The following is a 23,143-nucleotide window of genomic DNA, read 5'->3' on the forward strand; positions in this document are numbered from 1 at the left end:
GGTGAGTTAAGTACAGATAAGAAGTATTTATTTGAAATATGCAATGCTATATCTAACGAAAATGACAATATATAGAAACTGATTATCCTCCTAAAAAACTTTTATGAAGAATATTGTAAAAGATTATGCACATGTATAAAAATCAGTTGAAGTCTTCATGGATGAATGATTCTAAACATGTTTCTAATCCATGCTATTTAACTATTGCTTTTTTTAAAAATAAGCGATCCAATTATTCCAGGATTGAACATTATTCTTTTGTCCATGCTGTGATGAGTGCAAAAAAATAAAAGAACTTCGTTTGTGCCGACTTCTAAAGGCAAAAGCAGAGAGTACATGTGGTGCTAGAAAGTTTCCAATTCCAAAAATCATCTCTGACACTAAGGAATACATTGATAACCATCAAATGGGATATATAGTGAACTTGCTGAAACCCAAATGACAAAACAATTTTATTTGATTCCCTTAAACAAGGCATAAGGGGAAACATCAGCATCAACTATTGTGCAAAACCTATTTAATGACTTTCTCACATTTTCATGTCACACACAAGCCTAAGAGTGGTTAAACTAGTTTCCAGTATTTCTTATTTGTTTATCTGTTGAAGAGAAGGCTTATGAATGCAAAAACTGTCTCAAAAGGCGATGTCCAAATTTCAATAAAAACAGGCTCTTAGTGCAAAAGCAGTGAAATTTTTTTTTTTTTTTAATGTTGCGATTTTTTTAATTTTGTCAAGGATTTAAATTGGTAAGGAATTTTTTTTACATGTATGGGATAATAAACCAATTACCTTGTTTCATTTTATTTTATTTAAATTATCTAACATGCCTTAACAAATGATTATAAATTAGTTTTAAAAAACACTTTGAAACTTTTTTTAATTGTGTATAATATTTTAAGTTTAATCTTTTTCTTTCCAATTTAAGTAGACTTCATTTTAATTGAGTGCATTATTTCTCAGTAGATATGCCTTTAACTTACAAAAAAATATACACCACCAAATTGTATGAAATTTCACAAGATTTTTTTTTTTAATATTTTGGTTCTGAATTGCACCTCAAAGCAATGTAGAAAATTTTCTTTTCTGAATCTAAAAGATAACTTTAAAACAAGAAAAAATGGAAGGGGGTGGGTTAATGGTTGGTTATTTGCAGTGCTCAATGCCCTTTTTTTTCTCAGTAGAACCCTTCACAATTCAATACCATCACAAAGAGTGCTGCTGTGAGCTTTGCTTTTAAATACAGTTATAAATAAGCATTTTCGCAATTGTTGTGCTATCTCTTTCAGAATGCCAAAGCTAAACTCAAGCTGTTGGAAGCCTTAGTTGCCAAATATGAACAGACTTCTTGAAGGATGGAAATTTATAAAATTGTACTTCTTTTGTAATGTCTAGTCATTTATGAGAACTATTTTAAGTTGTTTGCCAAAAATTTTATGGGAGAGAAACTTACTTTTAATTATTTTTTTTCTTTTGCATTTATTCCAAAAGGAATTCACACACTTAATATTTATCCCATTTTTCGCACAATAAGGTGCTTTGTACATTATATTTATTCTAATTAGACTATGTAAAAAGTTTGCTAATGAACTGATGTACCAATGTGCAGTTCAATATTTCCTTTTTTCACTTAATTAGTTAATATATACATATGTATAGTACAACCTTTTTTTTTTTTTTTTTTTTTTTTTACCACTTAATATACCAAAGTTTGCCTGTATAAAAATTTGTTAAGAATGCTTCTCTGTAGTCATTTATTTTTGTCCCATCTAAGAAATGGGATAGATGTGCAATATATATATATATATATGTATATATATTAATTTCAATGGAGAATTTTAAATAAGAATTTTTTGTTGGAGCCATTCCTGGCTTGGATGGTACTTTTGCAGTGAATTCAAGGGAAAAGAGTCATGTATTTTCACCTAATGAAGATAAAAATATTGTTCTGACTATTAACTAACCTGAATTTCAAAGGACAGCTATAACTAAACATTTTTCACTATGTAAAATGCATTCTCAAAACTTCACTAACCGAGAAAAATATTTTATTCTTCAATTTTAATATTGGAGGATTTTTGTGCTTTTGAATTATCTTCTTAAAGGTATAAAATGCTAGAAATATGCTGATGTATGGTTTTTATTTATTGATTAAATAGGGTAATGTACTTTCCCTTGTAATTTAAACAGCCTTTTATCTAGGAATGGCTCTAAATTTGTTATTTTTGATAATTTTTCATGCATTTGTTTTCTTTGTGCAATATCAGTTCTCTTATAGCTCAGTATCTTAAAGTACAAAACTTTCTGTTTACTGTATCCTCCCTCTCAATGCAAAAGGTCATATATCAAAAATTCCACTAGTTAGTACTAACAGATGCCAAGATGGGGTTACAATAAACAATGCAATGAAGCAGACAAAGTTAATCTTTAACTGTTGAATATTAAAAGAAATGTTCAATTTTGGTTTTAACAAACTCAGATTATTTTAGCCTTTACGGGTTGCTGTAGTTTTCTCACTGAAATGACAGCTATAACCAAATGTATGATGAAAATCGGTAAAAAAAAAAAAAACATGTTTCTTTAGCTTTCAGAAAAGCAAAAATTATTTTTACATGATTTAATTTTCAATGATATATTTTAAATTTTGTTCTTAATGGTGATATTTTATATGGGGGGGGTATACAAATTTTGTTTTAATTTGAAACTGGTATAATGTTTCTATATATTTCTTGTTTAGAATATAATTATCTCTTCTATCTTTTAATCTACTCCCTGCATTTTGACATGGCAATATGAAAAAATACCAACTAGTGGTTTTTATTACAAGACCTTTTACATTGCAAGTGACAATATTCTTTTGTATCATCACTGGATGTTTTTTTTTGTTTTGTTTTTTATTCTATAGATTATAACTCCAGTATTAAAAAAGCGCCTTTTAAAATATTAGTCCAACTTGTGGTATTGTCTTATTACTGAAAGTATTTTTCTTTGTAAGCAGATGAGTACTCCTCAAAGTTTAATGTGAAAACCATAATTTTTTAAATATAAGCCTTTTGTGATTAAAAAGGTATACTCTATGTGCTCAATAGTTGTTGTTGTTGTTTTCTCTCTTACACAGTGCACATTTCTTTGAATACAATCCATTAAAGTGAAACCCTAAGTTATCAATACTAAAAGCACTTTGTAACTTCCAGTGTTTCCCAATGAAAAATTTATTGATAAGTCATTAAAGGTTGTATAAAATATTTTATTTCTACAAATTAAAATGTTTCAGCACAAATATATAAACATTATAGATTGTGCATTTCTCTCCCCCCCCCCCCCCGGAATCAGTCAGCAAGGGAAAAAACTTTAAAAAAATTTGATTCAAGGAACAAAATTTTAAAAATTTAGTTAAATGAATTTTTAAAATAAAACTGATATACAAGTAAATGATTTCAAGAGATTAAACGCCAAACAGATACATGGATAAAATACATTTAAACACAATTGACAATAATGATAAATAGTAAAGTAATGCACAGCCAAATTTGCTTATATTGCACCAGTCCTAAAAGCCACATTAAAAATGTTGGAGACATTGGAATGTAATTACTTGAATAAGATGTACCTTACAAATTTCTTAAGAATCATTTAATAACCAGCTGTATTTCATCTAAAGATTTTAAGAAATTTAAGGTAGAATTTTAGCATGTTGTTTATTAGTTTTTTCTTAAATGCTGAAATAAATGTTTCACTGCATTAAATTTAGGCACACAGATTTCAAAAATCCAACTATTTCCAAAATCTTTAATCAGGATTCAGAATATTTTTAGCAACAAATTCTAGTCAAGTCTTAAAAAAAGATTTACTATTAAACTTTAGGATGTGAACAGATTTTTTGATTTAAATTCCTACTAATTTAAATCTATCTTTAACATTTCTATCTTCGAAGGAATGGCCAGTATATATTGTTATGAGTTATTGAATTTTCAACAGAACCGTTTTAATCTTACTGAAAGTTGAATTTAAAGCAATCTATTTACCAACTTCAATGCAATTATTGATGTACTTCTATTATTTTGATGTATTTCAACTTTATCATTTAAATTTTTTTGTTGACCATTGAATCAAGATAAAGGGGAATTATTTATTAGCAGTGATTTATCACCTAAAAAGTAGAACTATTTTAAAGAGATTAAATGGAAGAGGATCAGAACTTTTAGTTAATAGGCTGTTAAAAGTTTTATCAAAAGAAAAATTCCAATATTTAGTGTGTATTTTTTTTAATAACAAAGAATCTTAAAGTTACAATAATAATTTGAGAATTTTTAAACACAATAATATAAATAGTCTTGTTTTCACCGCAAAGAAAACATTTTTCCTATTTAAAAATGTCACCAATGCATATATTATTTATAGCTGAAATGGTATCCATTTAAAAAACATGATTTAGGAATACAAGAAATGAAAGTCTTTCCTTAACCTCTTTATTGAATAAACAGATATTCATTTAGAGTGTCACACTGACAGCATAAAATATTTTTTATATGCAATTACTTTCTCAGTCTTTTTCTTAGTTCAAAAACACCCAGAAATTGTTATACAAATTTAAAAGCAAAATAATAAAACAACAGAATAGACTAGTCAACTATACAAACCAAATATCACATGCATTATTTTAATGTTTTTTAGAAACTAAATTTTTTTGCAGAATATGCACACCCTCTTCCAATCCAGTTAATTTGAGTATTTCAATTATAGTCTGCAATTCACAAGGGTGATATAGGTCCTGTAATTTAAAAAATACAAAAATACTTGTTGAAACAAAATGCACAATACAGAAAAAACTCTGGTTACAGAGTGCATTACAAAATCAACAAACACAAAAAGTAAAAGTTTCAGGTAGTGATTGAAAAGATTATTATATATTAGGTATTTAATATGTGTAAATGTACAGTGCATCATAAATATAGACAACCCCATCCTAAGTAATCTACCAACATATGATATAAACGACACCTGCAACAAACGCAGACCTCGCTGTGCCCTTGCAATTTAAATTGCAGACAAATAATACATAACCCTTTTTTTTCCCCCCACACACAAGAAAACAATACTTCCAAACTAAAATAAACCATGTATGATGCACTGTAATTACTAAGGTCAGTTTCATATCACTCCAAAGTTAACCATTTTTAGATTTACGGATGGTGGGGCCTGCGGCCCCAATGAGCCGTAATCCCTCTCAACAAAGAAGAATGTACAGTGAATATAAAAATATTTTTTAAAAACTCACTAAAAATTAAGAATACACAATTTTTTAAAAACTTTAAAAATGCATTAGGAATTTATAAGTTTTTCACATTTTATTCTAAAAACATCTGATGGAACTTTGTAATTTAATATGCCATTTGAATATATATATCAAAAATCTCTTTATTATTACTCCGATTCAGTTTTCTGATCTTAAAGTTGGTTGGAGTAAAGCAAAAATTGAGATTTCCAAGTGCAACTATGGATGCTACTTTTCTCAGTATTCAGAAGTAAATATGCTCATATACCATTGGCACAAATTATCCAAGTCACTTAACAAAAAAGGTATTGTATAAGCTTTGTCATGTCACTAACCACCACGGAACTGTTCTGGCCGTCCTCTAAAGGATGTGGAGGAACAGTTGTGCGGGATTAGAAGCCATGAGCGAGATGAAGGTTTCTGGATGCAGAGAATGTGTGCATCTTTTGTAGGAGTTGCTATCTCACACGTAGGAACTCCGAGTCATCATTAATAACAACGTTATTACCGCACGCTCTCTTTCGAGAACCAGGTCCTTCATCTTACTCATGGCGCAACTGTTCCTACACTCTTCAGTTCACGTCCTTTTGAGGACGGCCAGAACAATTAACAGTTTAATTAACATCGAAACCAATATTATGGCAACAGGTCAATAATTTTTACAGTCATTTGTAATATCTCTTTTTACGAACGTGAATAATTTTGATTTTCTTTCAAACACACACACAAAAAAAAAATATTTATGGTAAAAAACATTGAATAAAAATTTAAAAAGAAAACTGAACAATTTATCAACCATTTTAACCTTTCGAACTTGAGAGGCGACTTCACCAGGGTGCGTAGTGACAAACTGTTGCAAAAATTAGGCACCTAGTATGCATACGTAAACTGCGTATTCTATAAACATAGCATTTTTTTTCTTCAGTTCTATAATAATGCATAGTTTTTAATTGAAAAATTATCAAAAATTAATTTTAAATGCTTTTTTTAAAATTTTAATATTAATTTCTGTATTTGCACATTTTTTATTGTAAAATTATGCTTATTTGGATTTGACAAAAGCATAGAAATGATCACAAAAATCAAAAATATTAATACCAAAAAAATTAAGTCAACTTTTATAATATTAACAATAAAGATCTGTGAGCTTTTTTAACATTTTATAAAATTAAAATGAAATATTAAATAGATACAATATTTCTGAAAATGTCGATTGTGATGTAAACACTCAGCATGACCACACATTTTTTATTTGATTTTTATATAAGCAACAACAATTAAGATCCAACATGGCTGGGATGGAAAAAGTTAATTTCTTTCTTTTTAATACACTGACTTATTCTATTAAGTACTTTTATTTGTAATCTTATAAAGCTGAGAACTAAAGCATTTCTATAGCTGCCATGAAATTGATGATAGAACAATGCCATGTTCTAAATAAGTTTTTTTAAATTTTTAATAGGAATAATAGCAGCATTCACAAATGATCAGACTAAAAAGGAACTGTCTTATCGCCTCTTATTTCTAGAGTGTAGTAAAAGTCGTTTTTGATCGTTTCACGTTTTTAAAATTTAAAGAAAACCTGCTTTTTAACCTATAAGAAAAAAATTCTTACAAAAAATTACAGAAGAAACGTTATAAATATATATATCAGGAAGAAATGAAAATGCTTTAACAAGTCATAGTTTTCAAAAATAACGGAAACAAATTTATAGAGTAAAAAAAGAAAGCTCTGTAATTAGAAACAAAACGGAAATAAACCAGCCAGAGCATCTCCCTACAACTTTCTCACATATTGCCAGGAAATGCTTTGTGTGGCATTGGCATACAATAGTTACAGAATATGAACACTTAGCATGAATGAAATATTTTTACTGATTCTATCGTGTGATCGTTGGCAGGTTTTATGGGGTTAATCTCTGGCGTGCGGTTGAAAGTATATGAGAAGCAAGGCGCATTCTTCCCACTTGATTAAAAACAAAAATTTGACTGGAATCTACACTTATAGTCACAAAATTACATACCAAATTTCATATATTTAAGAAGTCACTACAATTTTGAGCTATCGCATTTACATATTTCTGAAAGTACAGACCAGCATGCGGCAAGCCCCTTGCTGGATTTTGCTCAAAATTTGACAGATCTTTAAACAATAGATTTTAAATTTGTGAGTCAAATTTTAACTATCTAGCTCTCTTTGTTTTGTAACTATCATACTAACTTATATTCGAACAGACAAACAGATTTCCTTTAAACAAATGTTGTTGAAAATTTGATTGAATTCTACAAGTTTGGTGTGATGACTGTAACCAAATTTCATCCATCTAGCATAAAGTGTTTTTGTGTTATCCTTGTTATATACAGACATTTTATATAAAGGTGTTTTTGAATTCAAGGAAGTATGAAAAGTGGAGATTCATTAAAATCTCAAGTACGATTTTTTTTTAATTATTATTATTATTATTATTATTATTATTATTATTTGACGATTGCAATATTTTCTAGACGAGAAAGTAAACATGCCAATTGAAGCATTTTTTAAAAAAGTCTTTCTTGAAGCCAGCATGAGACAATATAACACATTGCTTCAAAATTTAACAAAACTTATCAAATCAAGAATTTTATTCAATGAACATGCTTTAAAATTTTTTAAGTTTAAATAAAAGCAAAGGAAGCATATTTTTCTTTTCATTTACTACAATTTTAACAGCTGCAGAATAATGCAATTGAACGATTCGAAGAAGCAATATCATTTTGAATTTCATTATAATAAAAATCTTTGTTATAAACTGTATTCAAAACTAATTTCTCAGAAATTATTTTTTTTAAAAAATTACATTCAACAAAACAAAATCTTTGTTATCCAAAAGCTATTCTTTTTTCATCTTTAAAACGGTGTTATAAAAATAATATGCCTTGGTATTACGATGAAAATACATTAAAATTCTATTTTTTAACTAAACTTCTAAATTAAAAGTTTGAGAAATCTGTTCTTAGTGTGCCTCTAATGTCCAAAAAATAACTTTCCGAATTTCAATGGCTTTATGTTGGACATTGCTCAGGACAAGACTTTATATATAAAGAGATATTTCATTGTAAAAAAAATTCTATGAGTTATGAAAAGAAGAAAAAAATCATTATGAAATGATAAAACCTAAATCTTGGGAGAAAAAAACTTTTTTTATTTCTTTAAAATTATTTAAGTACCAGATCCACATAGTTTTTTTCCCCTTAATCAAAACCAATTTGGCAAGATTAGTTCATCAAATAAAAATATTCAATGGACATTCAAAATATATCGCGAAAGATATCACGATCATTGAAAATTTAAGGCTTTAAGTTAAAATTTCATCATACCAGATTTTATACAATTGACTATAGTAATTACATACCTCAGTTAATTACAATTCTATATAGTACAGTCGAATACCTGTAGTAGGTCTTTCAAGCGATTGCTCAAAAACGACATATTAATGAGATTGATGATCGAATATGTTAGTGTTTTTAAAGCAACTTTTTCCATGTTCGATATATCGTTTTAGCGCCTCAAATTCATTCTACTTTTTCATATTTTCCGTTGATCGGATCGGATCGTATATTCTTTAACAACACATAAAAGTTTAAATATATATTTAACAGGAATAACTTAAATAAATTATTCAACATCTAAAACAATAAAAATTGAAATGTTTTTCGATTCACAATAAGTATGGCATAGTACGCATTTCGTACTGTACCTTCCAAATAACTATTCCAGTATTTTAATAAATGGCAAAGCACATTGTTGAAGAAAAAGGAAGCAAGGGAGAAGAAAAAGAAAAAAAAAAAAAAAAAAAAAAAAAAAAAGGGAAAAGAAAAAGTGTTATCTCAATATGTGCTGGAACCAACACCTCCTAAAGTACAGGAAGAGAAAGTAGAGTATTTTAGGAGGTGTTGGCTGGAACCTCTGAAGTTTTTAATTAATAATTAAAAATTCAAAAAAAAGTGACCCCCTGTGCACATTCCCGACCTCCAAGGGATGCAAGTGCCAAATTTGGTAGCTGTAGGCCAAACAGTCTGGCTTGTAGAGCGCCAACACACACACATACTGAGCTTTATATAAGTATAGATATAAAATTCTCTTCAAAAAGAAAGGATTTTTTTTCCCAGTCTAAACAAGCTGAAGGTGAAAGAAGAGATGAAAAGAATATATGAATGAAATGAAATGAAAAGAATATATTTTCCCTATTCTATCAGCATTTCTTGAATTGAGATATAACTTTTACTATTGGCCACAGGATTTACTGAAATCCATTAACCATTGAAAAACCCAAAAACCAAAGATAATACAATCTATAATCAGGCAGATCTAGTGTGGTCAAATGGTAAGGAAAGTATAGAAAATAAGGAAAGCTAAGGAAGGTATAAGCGATTGGATAAAAAATAAGAACTTTTAAGTCTTTATATATGGACCTCCAAATATAAATAAGTAGTTTTTAAGGATTTTTAATGATGTGAAATGCTTTGATTGACATTAAGACTTAATTTTTTTATATAAGAAAAATATTAAATCAATGAACTTGCCAATTTCCACTTCCTTGAAAAAGCACTTTTAAAAATTCATTAAAAGTTTTAGCATTATTAAAAAATTTCTAAGTATTTCTTTTAAACATAAATTGCTTTTAAGAAAAAGTACCTTAATTGTCCTTAAAATTGTTAGTCCAGGACTCGATCCTTCATCAAACATGGCCACATGTTCTGTATCCAAACCTATCAAGTCAGCTAATTTTTTCCAGTTATCATTCATATCAAGATACTTGTAAAGTTCTTCTTCAGTTTTCATTAAATTCGATTTCTTTTCTGAAACAAAAACAGATTTTGAATTATCAATTTATAAAAATTCCAACTTAGTGTTTCTTCCCCTTAAAAAGAAAAAGTAAAAGAAAAGACTGTATATTTGAGACTTAATAAATCGGAGAAAAAATAAAGCTTGCATTTCATTAAATATGTGAGTTGAAACTAAACTGAAATTTGAACACTTGTGTAACTTACACAGAAGTATTTTACTTGTTTTCTTAAATTTGGTGCAATTCATTCGAAATTCTAAAGTTTTCTAATATATTCTAATACCTCATAAGAATTAGATAAAGATGCATTAAATATAACATTTTGAATGATGTACAGTTGTCAATGAATATAATGGGATACTCTGTAGCTTTGTTATTTATTCTCAAATTTTCACAAAATTGGTGTTGATAGAAATTACTCAAGGAGACAAGTGTATTTAAAGTGATTAATGAATTTAATTAACGAAATTGGTTCACTATTAATCGGTATTATGGAACTTTTTTTTTTTTGTAAATTAAGATTTTTCAATAATTCATTGTGTCATGTCTTTTTATATATGCGTGTCAAATTGTGTAGTGATTCTTGAGTTATAATTAATTTTTATTTCTTAAAACTCGACCTGAAAAGGTCAATGCAATAAAGACAAAATATTAAGTAACTAATATTAGATTGCTGAAAGCAAAAAAAAAAAAAAAAAAATGCATTTCTTTCATTTTATTTTATTCAGACACTAAAAAAATTAACCATACATGACTCAGGTTGATCTTAGCGTGAATAATCATTTTCAAATTCTAATATATGAACATTTTTTTTTTTTTTTTTTTTTTTTTTTAGAAATTTGAACATTTTATTATGTTTCAAAATATTTTCAAATCTGCCTCAATGTTGATCTGGTCCTTCATTCTTTGTGATAAATGACTGACCACTATTTAACTTAGATTCAATTATTTAATTTCTTTGAGCTACACTATCTTAATTTACAAATTTCAGAAAAAATATAAAATCCTTTTTAAAGAACAGATAGTAATTCCCCAATAAAAAATATTTATAATATGAAAAACAAATTCGTTACTATATTTGATCATCATTTATAAATAGTATAGTTTTTATTTGAAATTCTTATATTCAAGAAAATCCAAACTATTTAAACTACAGCATTGATAAATAAATTTTACCTAAAAATTCATAAGCATGCATTATTTGCACATCTAGTCACTGATCATTAAATCTTAGAAAGTAAGACAAAATATAAATGATTCATTAAAAATTGCAATCCAGCATCATAAGTACTCTTTCTTCTACTTAATATTCCATATATTTTAGATAAATAGATTAAATGTATTTATTTTTGGTAAGAGAGGAAATCTCAAAAATCATCTGATCTGCAAATTATTCAATGGCGATTTCATAACAAAAGTTAAAACTCAAGTATCACAATGAGTAGATCAATAGAAACAATTACAAATAATATACAGAATTTCAACAAGCAGATGTGTCAAGGCTTTTCCAATTTACAGTGAGAATTTTAGTTTCTTAAAAATATTTCAATAACTATTACAGACATTCAAATAATTTTTAGGATTCTGATATTTTACTTACAGCCATGTTTAAAAATTTGTAAAAAAAAAAAAAAAAAAAAAAAATTAAAAAATTTATTTTTTATTCATTTGCAAAGCAAAATTATGTTCTTTACATTAATAAAAAAAATTTGAGAAATATATTACAACTTCCAAGATATCGCCAAAAGTTTTTATGATTCATTTAACATTGGACGCACCATTTTTTTAAACTCTTGAAAATTTTATCAAAATCTTAGAAAAATTTTTAATGGCTATTTTTATGACAAACAACCGATTAAGCTAAAAGACTTGGTATGTACAATGAAAGAATTTTGAGATACTAATAAATAAACTATGCTAATAAGCCCAGTTAATCAATGTATCTATCTAAACAAACCTGTGCCCTTGAGTCATTTCCATTCATACTATTTTTGTAAGGATGGGAAATTAAATAACAAAGTTACAGAGATGTTCTATTACATTTGTTGATGACTATACCATCAATATTTTAAAAATAACAATACTATGGTCTCTGCTTTATAGACAATATTATTGGATAACATATAAAAATTGAAGAAGTTTAATTAATGATATTAAAATAAAATTTAGACCATATAGCATTTTACAGGCAGGGAGGTCGTCATTGCTACTGATTGATTTTCCTCTAGTTCCAGGTTTCATAAACATTTCCCTGAATTAATCCCTTAAATTGGTATTACTTTACTTTATTTATTTCAAAATATGCTCTTAATTGTATGTGAAAAATTCTTGTATTCTTCTAACTAAAATCAATGTAAAATCAAATTTAATGCTCAGAAGAAAAAAAGAGGGAAAAAAAACATTTTTACTTATTGGCTTTCAAATAAGCAATTATGTTTGTTTGTTTTTTTGCAACAGTAAAAGTTCCATGTCTATCTAGCATTTTTAACCAATCATCCATAATTACAGGAAAAGAAGAAAAGTAAGAGGAAAGTCTACAAATCTATTTCCTTCCCTGAACCATAAAATTCAAACAGTTTTCACTGTTTCATCAAATATTTAACTATGTTATTTTTTTTTCACTGTTGAAAGCTAAAGAAAATTCTGCTTAAAATTTGAGTAATATATAAAATAAATAAAACAGTGCAATTACAATATCAGAAAATTTAGTAGACAGATGAGCTATATATTTATATCTTTATGACTGCTATCATATGATGGAACTGTTTCCAGTAGAAAAGTTCAAGTACAAAATAAATGGAACTTAAGACAATTTAAATAACATGGCTTTTCTGACAGACAATTTGGAGGAATCATGGACGTGAAGCTATATCTAAATGATTTGACTAAAATGCAATGAATATTATTGGTAAATTTTCCAGTCATGAGAGGGACTAGCATAAAATAAAGATAAGAGAAATTGGGCCAGTAGTTTTGGTTCAGAGAGGAGGACAAGTTCTTTGATTTTGCTAACAATATTAAATACTTCCATGTATTTATGAAATCAAATTTAAATTTTGAAGAATAGAATAGAAAATATATCAACAATAAGTGTAATAAAACTATGAGTTTCCACTTGAAAAAAATTAAGAAGAATAATTATAATTATTTGGCATTCTATACCTATGCTCACGTTCATTCTTAAAAATAACGCAGGTGACGAAATCTTAAAAAAATGTAAAATAGTCTACATTAACCAAAATTTCAATAAGAATCAACAATGAAAACATACATAAAAATATTCCTTTCATTATTTGACCTCAGACCATTTAAAGGAATAATAATTGGAGTTTAAAGTTAATGTTTAAATTCTATTTTGAAAATGTCCTTTGAAATTAGAATTTCTTATTTACTTATCAGAGCTCCATATAGTATACATATGCACTTTCATGTAAGAATAATCAAATAATAATAAATGAAAATTCTCACAATTCACAAGTGTTTGCTTCATTTTTTCCTCCATCTGTGTAAATTAATCTAATTAATTTATTTAAAATAGTAATAAGTATTTTTAGTTTTCACTCATTGGCAACACAAGATCTTTTCATACACTATAAAAATACTTCTGTCATCAATTTAATATCCATAAGCTTTGTTAATATTAGACAACAAGTCATTTTACAATGGGAGTCTTGAAATCTGCAGATAAAATAATATATTTTTTCTTATACTGCACTAATTCCAACAAGCTTACTGCATTCGTCTCATAAAATTAATACTGCTATAACACATTTACAGCAGAAGACTCACAGTAGGATTTTAAAAATCTATTATTACCTAATAAAAATCTGTAGGCTATAGGTGCATACAAAGCAGTGTAAATTTCTTACCTTTGTAAATGCATTTTTAAATGATTTGAGTATTTTAAAGATACTTGCATATATTTATGTATAAAAATAATAATGACAATTTGAAGTACCATTTAAACACTTACGCTCAACAACTGAAACAGTTTTGCTGATGACTTCCTTGCAAGAAATCGAACTTAATTCTTCAACTGCATCTTCAAAATCACTTGAGCATGTTGATTCTCTATCAGATTCAAGTTCACTGCATTCTAAATCACACACTCCTCCATTCTGATTAAAATTCTCTAAAAACTAATAAAAAAATTTTTTTAATTTAAATGGTACTCATTTTAAAATATATATTTTTAATGAAATCAAAGTAAAAAACAAAATGATTTATATGTGTCGCCAAAAAATTTTAACATTTGAACAATTCATCATTAGTGCATCTTCAGAATTACAATAATTATCAAAATATTCCATAAATTAACAGTTCATCATAAGAGCAATAATATAACAAAATAAATGGCCACATACTAGAAAAATAATGTGCAAAAATTGCAATATTTAATTTGAAGATCTCAAAATCATTTCTTTAGAATTTGGGATTAGCACACTATTACCTCTTATCCTATATAAAATAATTACAAATATTTATGATGAGGAAATCTTTAACGATTTAATTTTTTATGCTACAAATTTATCATATAAATGTGTGATTGGCATAATGACTTAATAGATATTGAATGCAATGATATTCAAAATTCAGACGGTGCCGACATTTCAGATATTTTCTTTTAATTACCTTAAGAGGTTTAGATTCTTTGCCCTCTTTCACTTGTAAAATAATGTATGGATAATGTAAATTTTATGCTGATTTATTCAAATACCATCTACATTATATATTTATATTACAAGAAAGCACTTATTGTTTTAATTCATTCTAATTTTGCTTTCGGATGAGAGAATATAATTCTAGTAATATTTCAAGCAATTCATTTTATCCATAATAAATCTGTTTTTGCCTTCTACATATGAACATTTCATTTGATTTCAATAAGCATAGCTACAGATAATTCTAAAAATGTATTTTGTGAACTTAGGGAGGTCTGAAATGTGAAGATTTGTTAAAACTTCAAATTCAAAATTTTTGACAATACCAATGCTTTCTTTTTTTATACTTCGTACAAGTAAAAAAAAAAAGAAGAAGAAGAAGAAGAAAAAAAGTACATCTAGTAACAAACATTTAGTAGGTCCCCCCCCTACATCATGCATTAACATTTGCTGCTGTATTTGTACTAGATGTGAAAAAAAAGCTAGAACTATTTGTTAGTTCTAAATTCAATCTTTTATTTATTGTTTCATTATTCATAAAGGCACACTAAGATAATGCCAAGTTTTTTTTTTTCCTCTGTTAGTAGATCATTATTTGTTTCAATTTGATTTTAATGATTAGTTGAAAATTATTGCTAATTTCATTTCAGCTTTTTTTTTAAAAAAACTTTATTTTGGCATTGCATTTCCACGGAAATGCAGATTTTAGCATTTGCAGCATAGAATCTTATCATAACTGAGATTTATTCATTTTTTTACGCAACAATAATTTTTGTAATATCTCAAGAACCTTTTATATAAACTTATTCATTTCATTATAAATTGAAGAATGTTTATTTTAGTTCTTGGTGTGTTATGTTTGGTGGAATTCATTATTCAATAGTTTTTTTTTTTTTTCTTTCTCTCCTTTATTTCAAACGTGTGTCATGTTTCTTAGCAGATCACTATTTGTTTCAAACTGATTTTAATAATTAGTTTTGATCTGCATGTCCTTCAACATTATGGATTGAGAAAATTACACTGCAAGGAAACAAAACTTTAATTTTACTCATATTGACATCTAAAGTGTACCAGGAATAATTATTTTTAATTTTTAAGAACTCTGTCATTATGCGTAATACTTTCTATTACAACTTTTGTAAGTTAATTTGTGCCAGGCACATTTAAGATATTGTTAATGTCTATCTAGATGGCATATCATCTAATTCATTTAAATAGATAATAATTCTACTTCTATTTCTAGATCCTAATTCTTTTAAGAATAGATTAGATTTTATTTGAACATACCTTTATGATTTTATCTTTGTCATTTTCCAACTGTGCAGAAACAATTTCAAATGATTTACCAGTTTTCATACAAGCTAACTGGACAGCAGTATATCCTCTAAAATCTTTGGTGTCAATGTCTATTTCTGGCTGTAATGAAGAGTAAATTGCATAAAATAGAATTAGATGTCCAAAAGAAAAATCTGACATTCATAAAGGAGCACTGCTAAAACACCTTGCAATTTTATATTGATCACATACTGCTAAAGCTGAAAAATCTGAAGAGAAAGAAATGTGGAAGGAAAGAATGAAGACATGGAAATGCTGGTCTATTCTGAAATATACTGTTACAACCAAACAACTTCAGAATGAAATTCAAATTCAAGGTAAATTCAAAAGTGCATCATAATTTTATTATTATAATTGATTTCTCTACACTTAATTCAAAAGGCAGATACACTTCAATTTTTACGCAAAATGAATGTTATCACTGAATCATATATTCATATATGATAGAACATTATACAGTAAAGTAAACTATCTTTAACATTTGATTGACAGCACTTTTTGTTGATATTTTCTGATCTATGTAAGTCACAATAGATACTATGTCTCATTGATATACATCAAGATACTTTGAGTGAAAAAGCACTTCTTTTATATTAATATAAATTTTCTTGTATATTTGATACTCAGGTTTATTTATTAGCATTGTGAGGATTATTTAGGGAGTGCAACAGAACAGAGGGTCTCAGTAGCAATTATTTCCTTCTTTTAGATACAAATTAAGGTTTTCATCATTAATTTAAACACAGCAAAGTGCTACTTTGATAAATATTGATACTTGCAAAAATGGCAAGATAAAATGCATTTGAAAGTAGCTAAAATATAAAATAAATTGTTTTCTATTAAAAAGTTTTCTGATGAGTTGGTAAACATAGAATTGGATTTTTTTGATTCACTGAAACACTTTTGATAAAGATAAGCGATTTTTTAATCAACAAAAAAAGTTAAAAGATGAACTAATTCTCCATCAATAAATTAAAATATTAAGCAAGAAAAATAGAAGCCTCAAAAATTATTCTTTATAATTTATAATTGATTTTTTTATAATATTAGCCTCAATATAAGCTATTACATTTGGATGCAATAAAAGATTTAGACATAAGATGTTAACAATTCATCACTGAATTCATGTGGAATTATCAAGTTTCTACAAAGGATACAGATGAGTAAAATTGTTGAAATTAAAAATATAATCTCAGAAACGGATGATAAGAAAGCAATATTTTTGCATTTTATCTTTTATTTTTAAGTCAGAAGTTAGAAGCTGGGAACTAGGGATGGATTAACCATTAAATAAGCATGCAGTTAGGACATCAAGAAAAGGAAAAATAGGAATTTTTAATAGGTCCTGATTTCAAATTTATCATGGGCCATAACATGCAGCTGAACCAGTATCTAAAAAAAAGGCCTCACATTTAATGAGAAAAAAAATTATATACAGACTCATAAAATAAAAAAAAAAGCCCTCAGAAAGTGTAAAGAAATCGATGGCAGTGAAAATTCTTTCTATATGAATGAAAACAAGGGAAATATATAACTAATTTTAAATGAAATTAAGAAATACTTTGAAATAAGAAGGAAATAATGAGACATATAATGAAGGGAATAATGAAAGATTTAACACTTACTTTAATAGTAGTTTAACTCTTTCATAAAATTGGGAGTTGAAATTTTCAAAATATTAACTAACTTTATTTATTTACAGAGATTTAATTATAAAAAATTAGCTTAATGTTATCACTTAGTTAAAAAGATATAAAATTAAATATGCATACAATTTCAACAGAGTTTTAACTAATTTTTTTAATAATAATAACTTCATTAAATTATACTCATCAAAGGGACATTATCCAAATATATAAAGATAGATTTACATATGCTTTTGATAACTTCATTAAAAAATATCAGTTAAATTTTAGTGCCTTTGATTAAGAAAATATCTGCAAAGCAATAAGCAATAGTAATTTATTCCAAAAGCATACCATAACACTAACCTGCTTCAAAATAGTTTGCAATAAAGATGGTTGTTCAATAGCAAGATGTAAAGAAGTACGTCCACATTTTTTTTCAGGCAAATTAACATCTGCCTTGCAAGTCAATAAGAATTCCATGCAGTCTTGAAAATTTCCTATAATTGCTAAATGCAAAGCTGACATACCTAGATGGTTATTTCAATTATAATTAATTACATATATTTGAATATATTTGATGCATATAAATAATTAAATATAACTAAATATATATGTATATATAGCTAAAAGAATACGTTACTTCTATAAAAATAACGAAATAATTTATAAAATGTGGAATAAAAATTTTAACCCCAGTCTCATCTTTTAATTGTTATAAAAAAATAATGAAGGCATCCTGACAATATGAAAATTATAGAAAGACCAAATTTGCACATGATTTGCATATTATTATAATTTCTCTCCACAATTCCTGGATCAAACCAAATTCAAAATGTGTTTTTATGCTATATAATGTTTCAACTATTGGGTTGGCAATAAAGTAATTGCGGATTTTTTTTTTTTTTTTTTTGAAAATCAAAGACAATTTTTTCATGGAACTAAATAACTTTATTCTGTAATGTATTGCCCATTTTGATCAATGACCTTTTGCCATCTTTCAGGCAGCATCATAATCCCACGTTCATAAAACTTCTGGTTTTTATTAGAAAAAAATTGAATCAGGTACGATTTGACATCATCATCATTATTGAAATTTTTACCATTCAAGGAGTTTTGTAAAGATCGAAACAAAAAGTAATCAGATAGTGCAAGGTCAGGACTATATGGTGAATGTGGCAAAACATCCCAACCAAGCTCCAATAATTTTTGCCGAGTGAACAAAGATGTGCGTGGCTTTGCATTGTCATGATGGAATACAACACCTTTTCGATTTGTCAATTCGGAGCGATTTTCTTCAACTGCATTGTTTAATTTCGTTAGTCGTTCAATGTAGACATCAGAATTGATCGTTCGGTTGGGTGGTAAGAGTTCAAAGTAGACAATTCCTTTGTAATCCCACCAAACTGATAACAAAACCTTCTTTTGATGAATATCAGCTTTTGATGTTGTTTGAGTTGGTTCATCTGGCCTGCTCCACGATCTTTTCCGCTTGATATTGTTGTAAACAATCCATTTTTCATCGCCAGTTATCCGTTGTTTTAAAAATGGATCGTTTTCATTACGTTTCTTTAGCAAATCGCAGCTGTTAATGCGTTGCGTTAAATGCGTTTCTTTCAGTTCGTGAGGAACCCATGTATCGAGTTTTTGAACATAGCCAAGTTGTTTTAAGTGATTTTCAATGCATGTATGTGATACATGAAGCTTCTCTGCAATCTCACGTGTTGTACTGTGACGAACCGAATCGATTATTGCTTTGATTAAGTCGTCATCAACTTCAACTGGACGACCAGAGCGTTTTTCATCTTTGAGTGAAAAATCACCAGAACGAAATTTGGCAAACCAATTTTGACACTGCCGTTCTTTTAAGGCTTTGTCACCATAAACAGCACATAACTTTTTATGAGCTTGCGATGCGTTTTTCCCTTTTCGGAAATAAAAAAGCAAAATATGACGAAAATGTTCCTTTTGATTTTCCATTTTTCAACGAACGCCAAACGAAAACTACGCAACCGATCAAAAACCTTTTTTTACTGATTGACAGCTGAATTGCCAACTATCAAATAACAAAATGTGTTTTACATTTGTACTACGTCTGCAAACCTAAAAATTCAACTGAAGCCATCTATGAGTGAAATCCGCAATTACTTAGTTGCCAACCCAATACATCCTTCAGTTTAATATAGAAAATCAGGTTAAAGTTCAAAGAGAAAATAAAAGAACATTAAGATATTCCATCTCTTTATAACTAATTTCAGCAGTTTATATTTTTTTTATTATTATATATTTTTATATATTTATATTTTTATTTATATTTATATTATTATGTATTTTTTTCATAAATTGAGTATAAGAAAAATTATGGCTGCAATAATAGCATTACATAATTAAAATTGAAATAGTTTTAAAATTTATTTTATCAACAAATATAAAAATAATACTAATATAACATATATGTACAATACATAAAACTGGAAAAAACATAAAAGAAAGTAGAAGTTTTCAAAAGATGTACAGCCAATCAATTACTTTTCTTTTGATTTATTTAATATGAAAAGCTGTCTTTCAAGTATATTAAATTTTATATTTGATTTTTTAAAGATATACATTTTTTTTCTTTATTGGAAAGAATCAGTAATTTATTTTCCAAATATTACCACTAAGCACAGGAGCATTATACATAATAATATTTAAGAAGGTGTCCTTTACTTAATTATCTTCTTCCAAAAGGAATTAAATATAATATTTGTTCATATTACTTAAACAGAATCTTTAAAAGCCATTTTTGAAACTAATGAAAATTGTCATACAAATTTTGTAAGCAGTATAATTTATAAATTCCTACTAATAATAGAGAATGTTGATTCACCTGGCGAGACAGAAGTAGCGCAAATGAAGACGCGCAGCAAGAAAATGACTTAGTTTTTATTATTATTATTATTCATGTTTCGAGCTGATTTTTGTATTCTATTCAGTCGCTGAAAAGGCCCAATTCTGTATAGCTTATAATTCGTCCCACTCTTTAATACATTAAAATCTAAAGCTGGCATTCTTAGTAATCATCGTTACATTAAATGCTTCAAATAGTTTTTGAGGTCTGCCTTCTTTGCATCCCTTTCAAATTAATCTTCGGAATGAGGTAAGTAAATTTTAATTATTTCTTAGTCGTTAGTTCTACATATTTGATTGGTCCATCGTAGCCTGAGTTATCGATGAAGTATTAAAATTCATTATTCAAAAATTGAAATCAAGACAGTATTTTGTAAATATACAGTATTCATTCTATTATTTAAAACATTATATCCATTGTGGTTGTTATTTGTTATTATTACAAAAATGCATAATGAGTCCTAAAATTTCTAAAACCGAAGTTCATTTTGAGAAATTATGCAAGGAATTAGATTTGTTTAGTCGGTTAGAGATTGTGATAAAGAACAACAGTCTAAAATCAAAATTTTAAAATCGGAAGTGAAATATGCTGAACTTATATTAGCGAAAATAGTTCAGAATTTTACAATTAAAGAGAATCATGATAATTTGGGGAAATATTTGAAATACCAGGAGATAATTTTAGATTTATTAATGGATCTTGAGGAAAAAACATAATCCAGAGCCGGATAATAATGCCAGATATTCAGAATCCAAGGGTAAAGGTACAGTCGTGAAATTACCTAAATTTGACCTCCTGCATTTTTATGGGGATTTTATGGGAAACGTGGATTTCTTATAAAGAATTATTTATTTACACTGTATTAGAAAATTAAAATTTATCAAATCTTGAAAAACTACAGTATTTACATTCTTCAATTAGAGGAAACGTGGCAAAAATAATTTGTGGATTCTCTTTAAAAGAGGAGAATTTAAAGCATTACTGGGATTTATATGTGAAATATTCGAAAATAAAAGACTGTTAGCCTTAATCCCAGATAAATAAAATATTTTCTACAAAGATAGCTAAAGCTTATAATTCAAAAACTTTGTTAGAAATTATTGATACATGCAATGAATGCTATTAGAAATCTAAATACTTTAGGGTTAGAGTTTAATTCCTTGAGTGACTTGATAGTGATTCAGTGTATGGTTTTGAAATTAGAACAACCGCTAAATTGAAGGTAGGAATTAACGTTAGAGAGTGATGAGATACCAGACTTAGATACATTTTGGAAATTTGTTGAGCGGGAAGCGCGAAGTTTAGATGACGTAACGGGTATTAAATTGTAATTAAATTGTATTTATGTTAGTTATTTATTTTTTGTATATGCTTATAGTTTTAAGTACATCATTTTTTTAAGTAGTTTATTTAAACCTGTTTTCGACCGATTATTTTAAACAATTCATTTTATTTTCTTAGTGTTTGATGCATTTAAAATTAAACATTGTTAATCAATCGATCTGTTCATGATGAATCTGAGAAAATTTTTGTGACAAATTCTTGAGATATTACATAAATTAAGAAAGATATTCTTTAGTGCCCATAAAGTTTAGATGCTCAATGACTCTGTTGTCAGTAATCATATTATAAAAAAATGCTTTGTTTCAGTAAAAAATATTATTATATTAATTGCAGATTAATTCTTTCCACTTTAATTTAAAGCATAAATTCTATGGGAGCTAACAGAAAATTAGAGAGATACATATTACGTTATGACTTAAGGCCTTTATAATATCATGAGTGAATTATATGACTATCAAAATTTGAAGTTTAAAAATATTTTGATGAAGAATCTATTACAGTAGGAATTGCATAAAATATTTAATTATTAAAATTTAAATGAACATTAAGATTAGTGAACCAGCTGGTTGCCAAAGACGGCTAGTATTATATAAAGTTAAATCTTTTAAGTATACAATTTGCTAGCTTAACAAGAAAACATATATAAACAAAGAATGATTAATCGTTAAAAAAAAGCTAAATAATTCAAAAACCATTCTGGTTGTTTTGAACTTGTCAACAAATACAAACAAAAGATAAGTAAATATTTAAAAAAAAAAAAACAGTCAAAAATCTTTCTGATTGTTTTTAAACTTATCACTATTTTATACACTATCTCAAAATACTCCGCATTATAAAATAAAATTATTAAAAATTATACACATTTATTACTTACATTACTTGATTAAACAGAGTATATAGATTAACGATTTCTTAATTTTAGCTTTACAGATTTCACAAACATAATTTTTATGTTCAAAGTTTTGTTGCCTTTGCATGACTTGGGCCTTGTTTACATTTAATGGAGGGGTTCAAAATCAACGTTCTCTCCCCGGCCCTCCATTAAAAGAAGAAAAGTTTTAGAGTTTTGATTAAATTATGTGTTTCAAATCTTATGATCTTCATGAGTTTTCATGAAAGTGTATTTCATACACTGATAGAGAACATATTTCTACAGCAAACAGGCATTTAGTTTTATTGTTCAGTGTCT

The 23,143-nt window shown here is 27.2% G+C and overlaps 2 protein-coding genes across 4 annotated transcripts in view; one reads left to right on the forward strand and one right to left on the reverse strand.

Annotated features, from left to right (window-relative positions):
- LOC129983753 (protein FAM13B-like) overlaps nucleotides 1-3,101 on the forward strand; it is a 60,601-nt gene extending 57,500 nt beyond the window's left edge. For 2 of the 3 annotated variants that reach the window (XM_056093367.1, XM_056093366.1), the window contains exon 25: nucleotides 1,288-3,100. In XM_056093367.1, coding sequence (XP_055949342.1) covers nucleotides 1,288-1,350 — 63 coding nt within the window. In that variant the 3' untranslated portion in view covers nucleotides 1,351-3,100. Of the gene's footprint in view, nucleotides 1-1,287 lie in introns of all 3 variants that reach the window. The other variant, XM_056093368.1, reaches the window with a different exon arrangement.
- Nucleotides 3,102-4,451: 1,350 nt separating this feature from the next.
- Nucleotides 4,452-23,143, reverse strand: part of LOC129983686 (nuclear factor NF-kappa-B p110 subunit-like) — a 60,336-nt gene continuing 41,644 nt past the window's right edge. The window contains exons 14-18 of the mRNA XM_056093270.1: nucleotides 18,087-18,250; nucleotides 16,048-16,176; nucleotides 14,073-14,238; nucleotides 9,949-10,112; nucleotides 4,452-4,769 (exon numbers count right to left, since the gene is read on the reverse strand). Coding sequence (XP_055949245.1) covers nucleotides 4,659-4,769; nucleotides 9,949-10,112; nucleotides 14,073-14,238; nucleotides 16,048-16,176; nucleotides 18,087-18,250 — 734 coding nt within the window. The 3' untranslated portion in view covers nucleotides 4,452-4,658. The remainder of the gene's footprint in view (nucleotides 4,770-9,948; nucleotides 10,113-14,072; nucleotides 14,239-16,047; nucleotides 16,177-18,086; nucleotides 18,251-23,143) is intronic.

The sequence above is a fragment of the Argiope bruennichi genome, chromosome 9, assembly GCF_947563725.1.
Source record: "Argiope bruennichi chromosome 9, qqArgBrue1.1, whole genome shotgun sequence".
In the NCBI taxonomy this organism is placed as follows: Eukaryota; Metazoa; Arthropoda; class Arachnida; order Araneae; family Araneidae; genus Argiope; species Argiope bruennichi.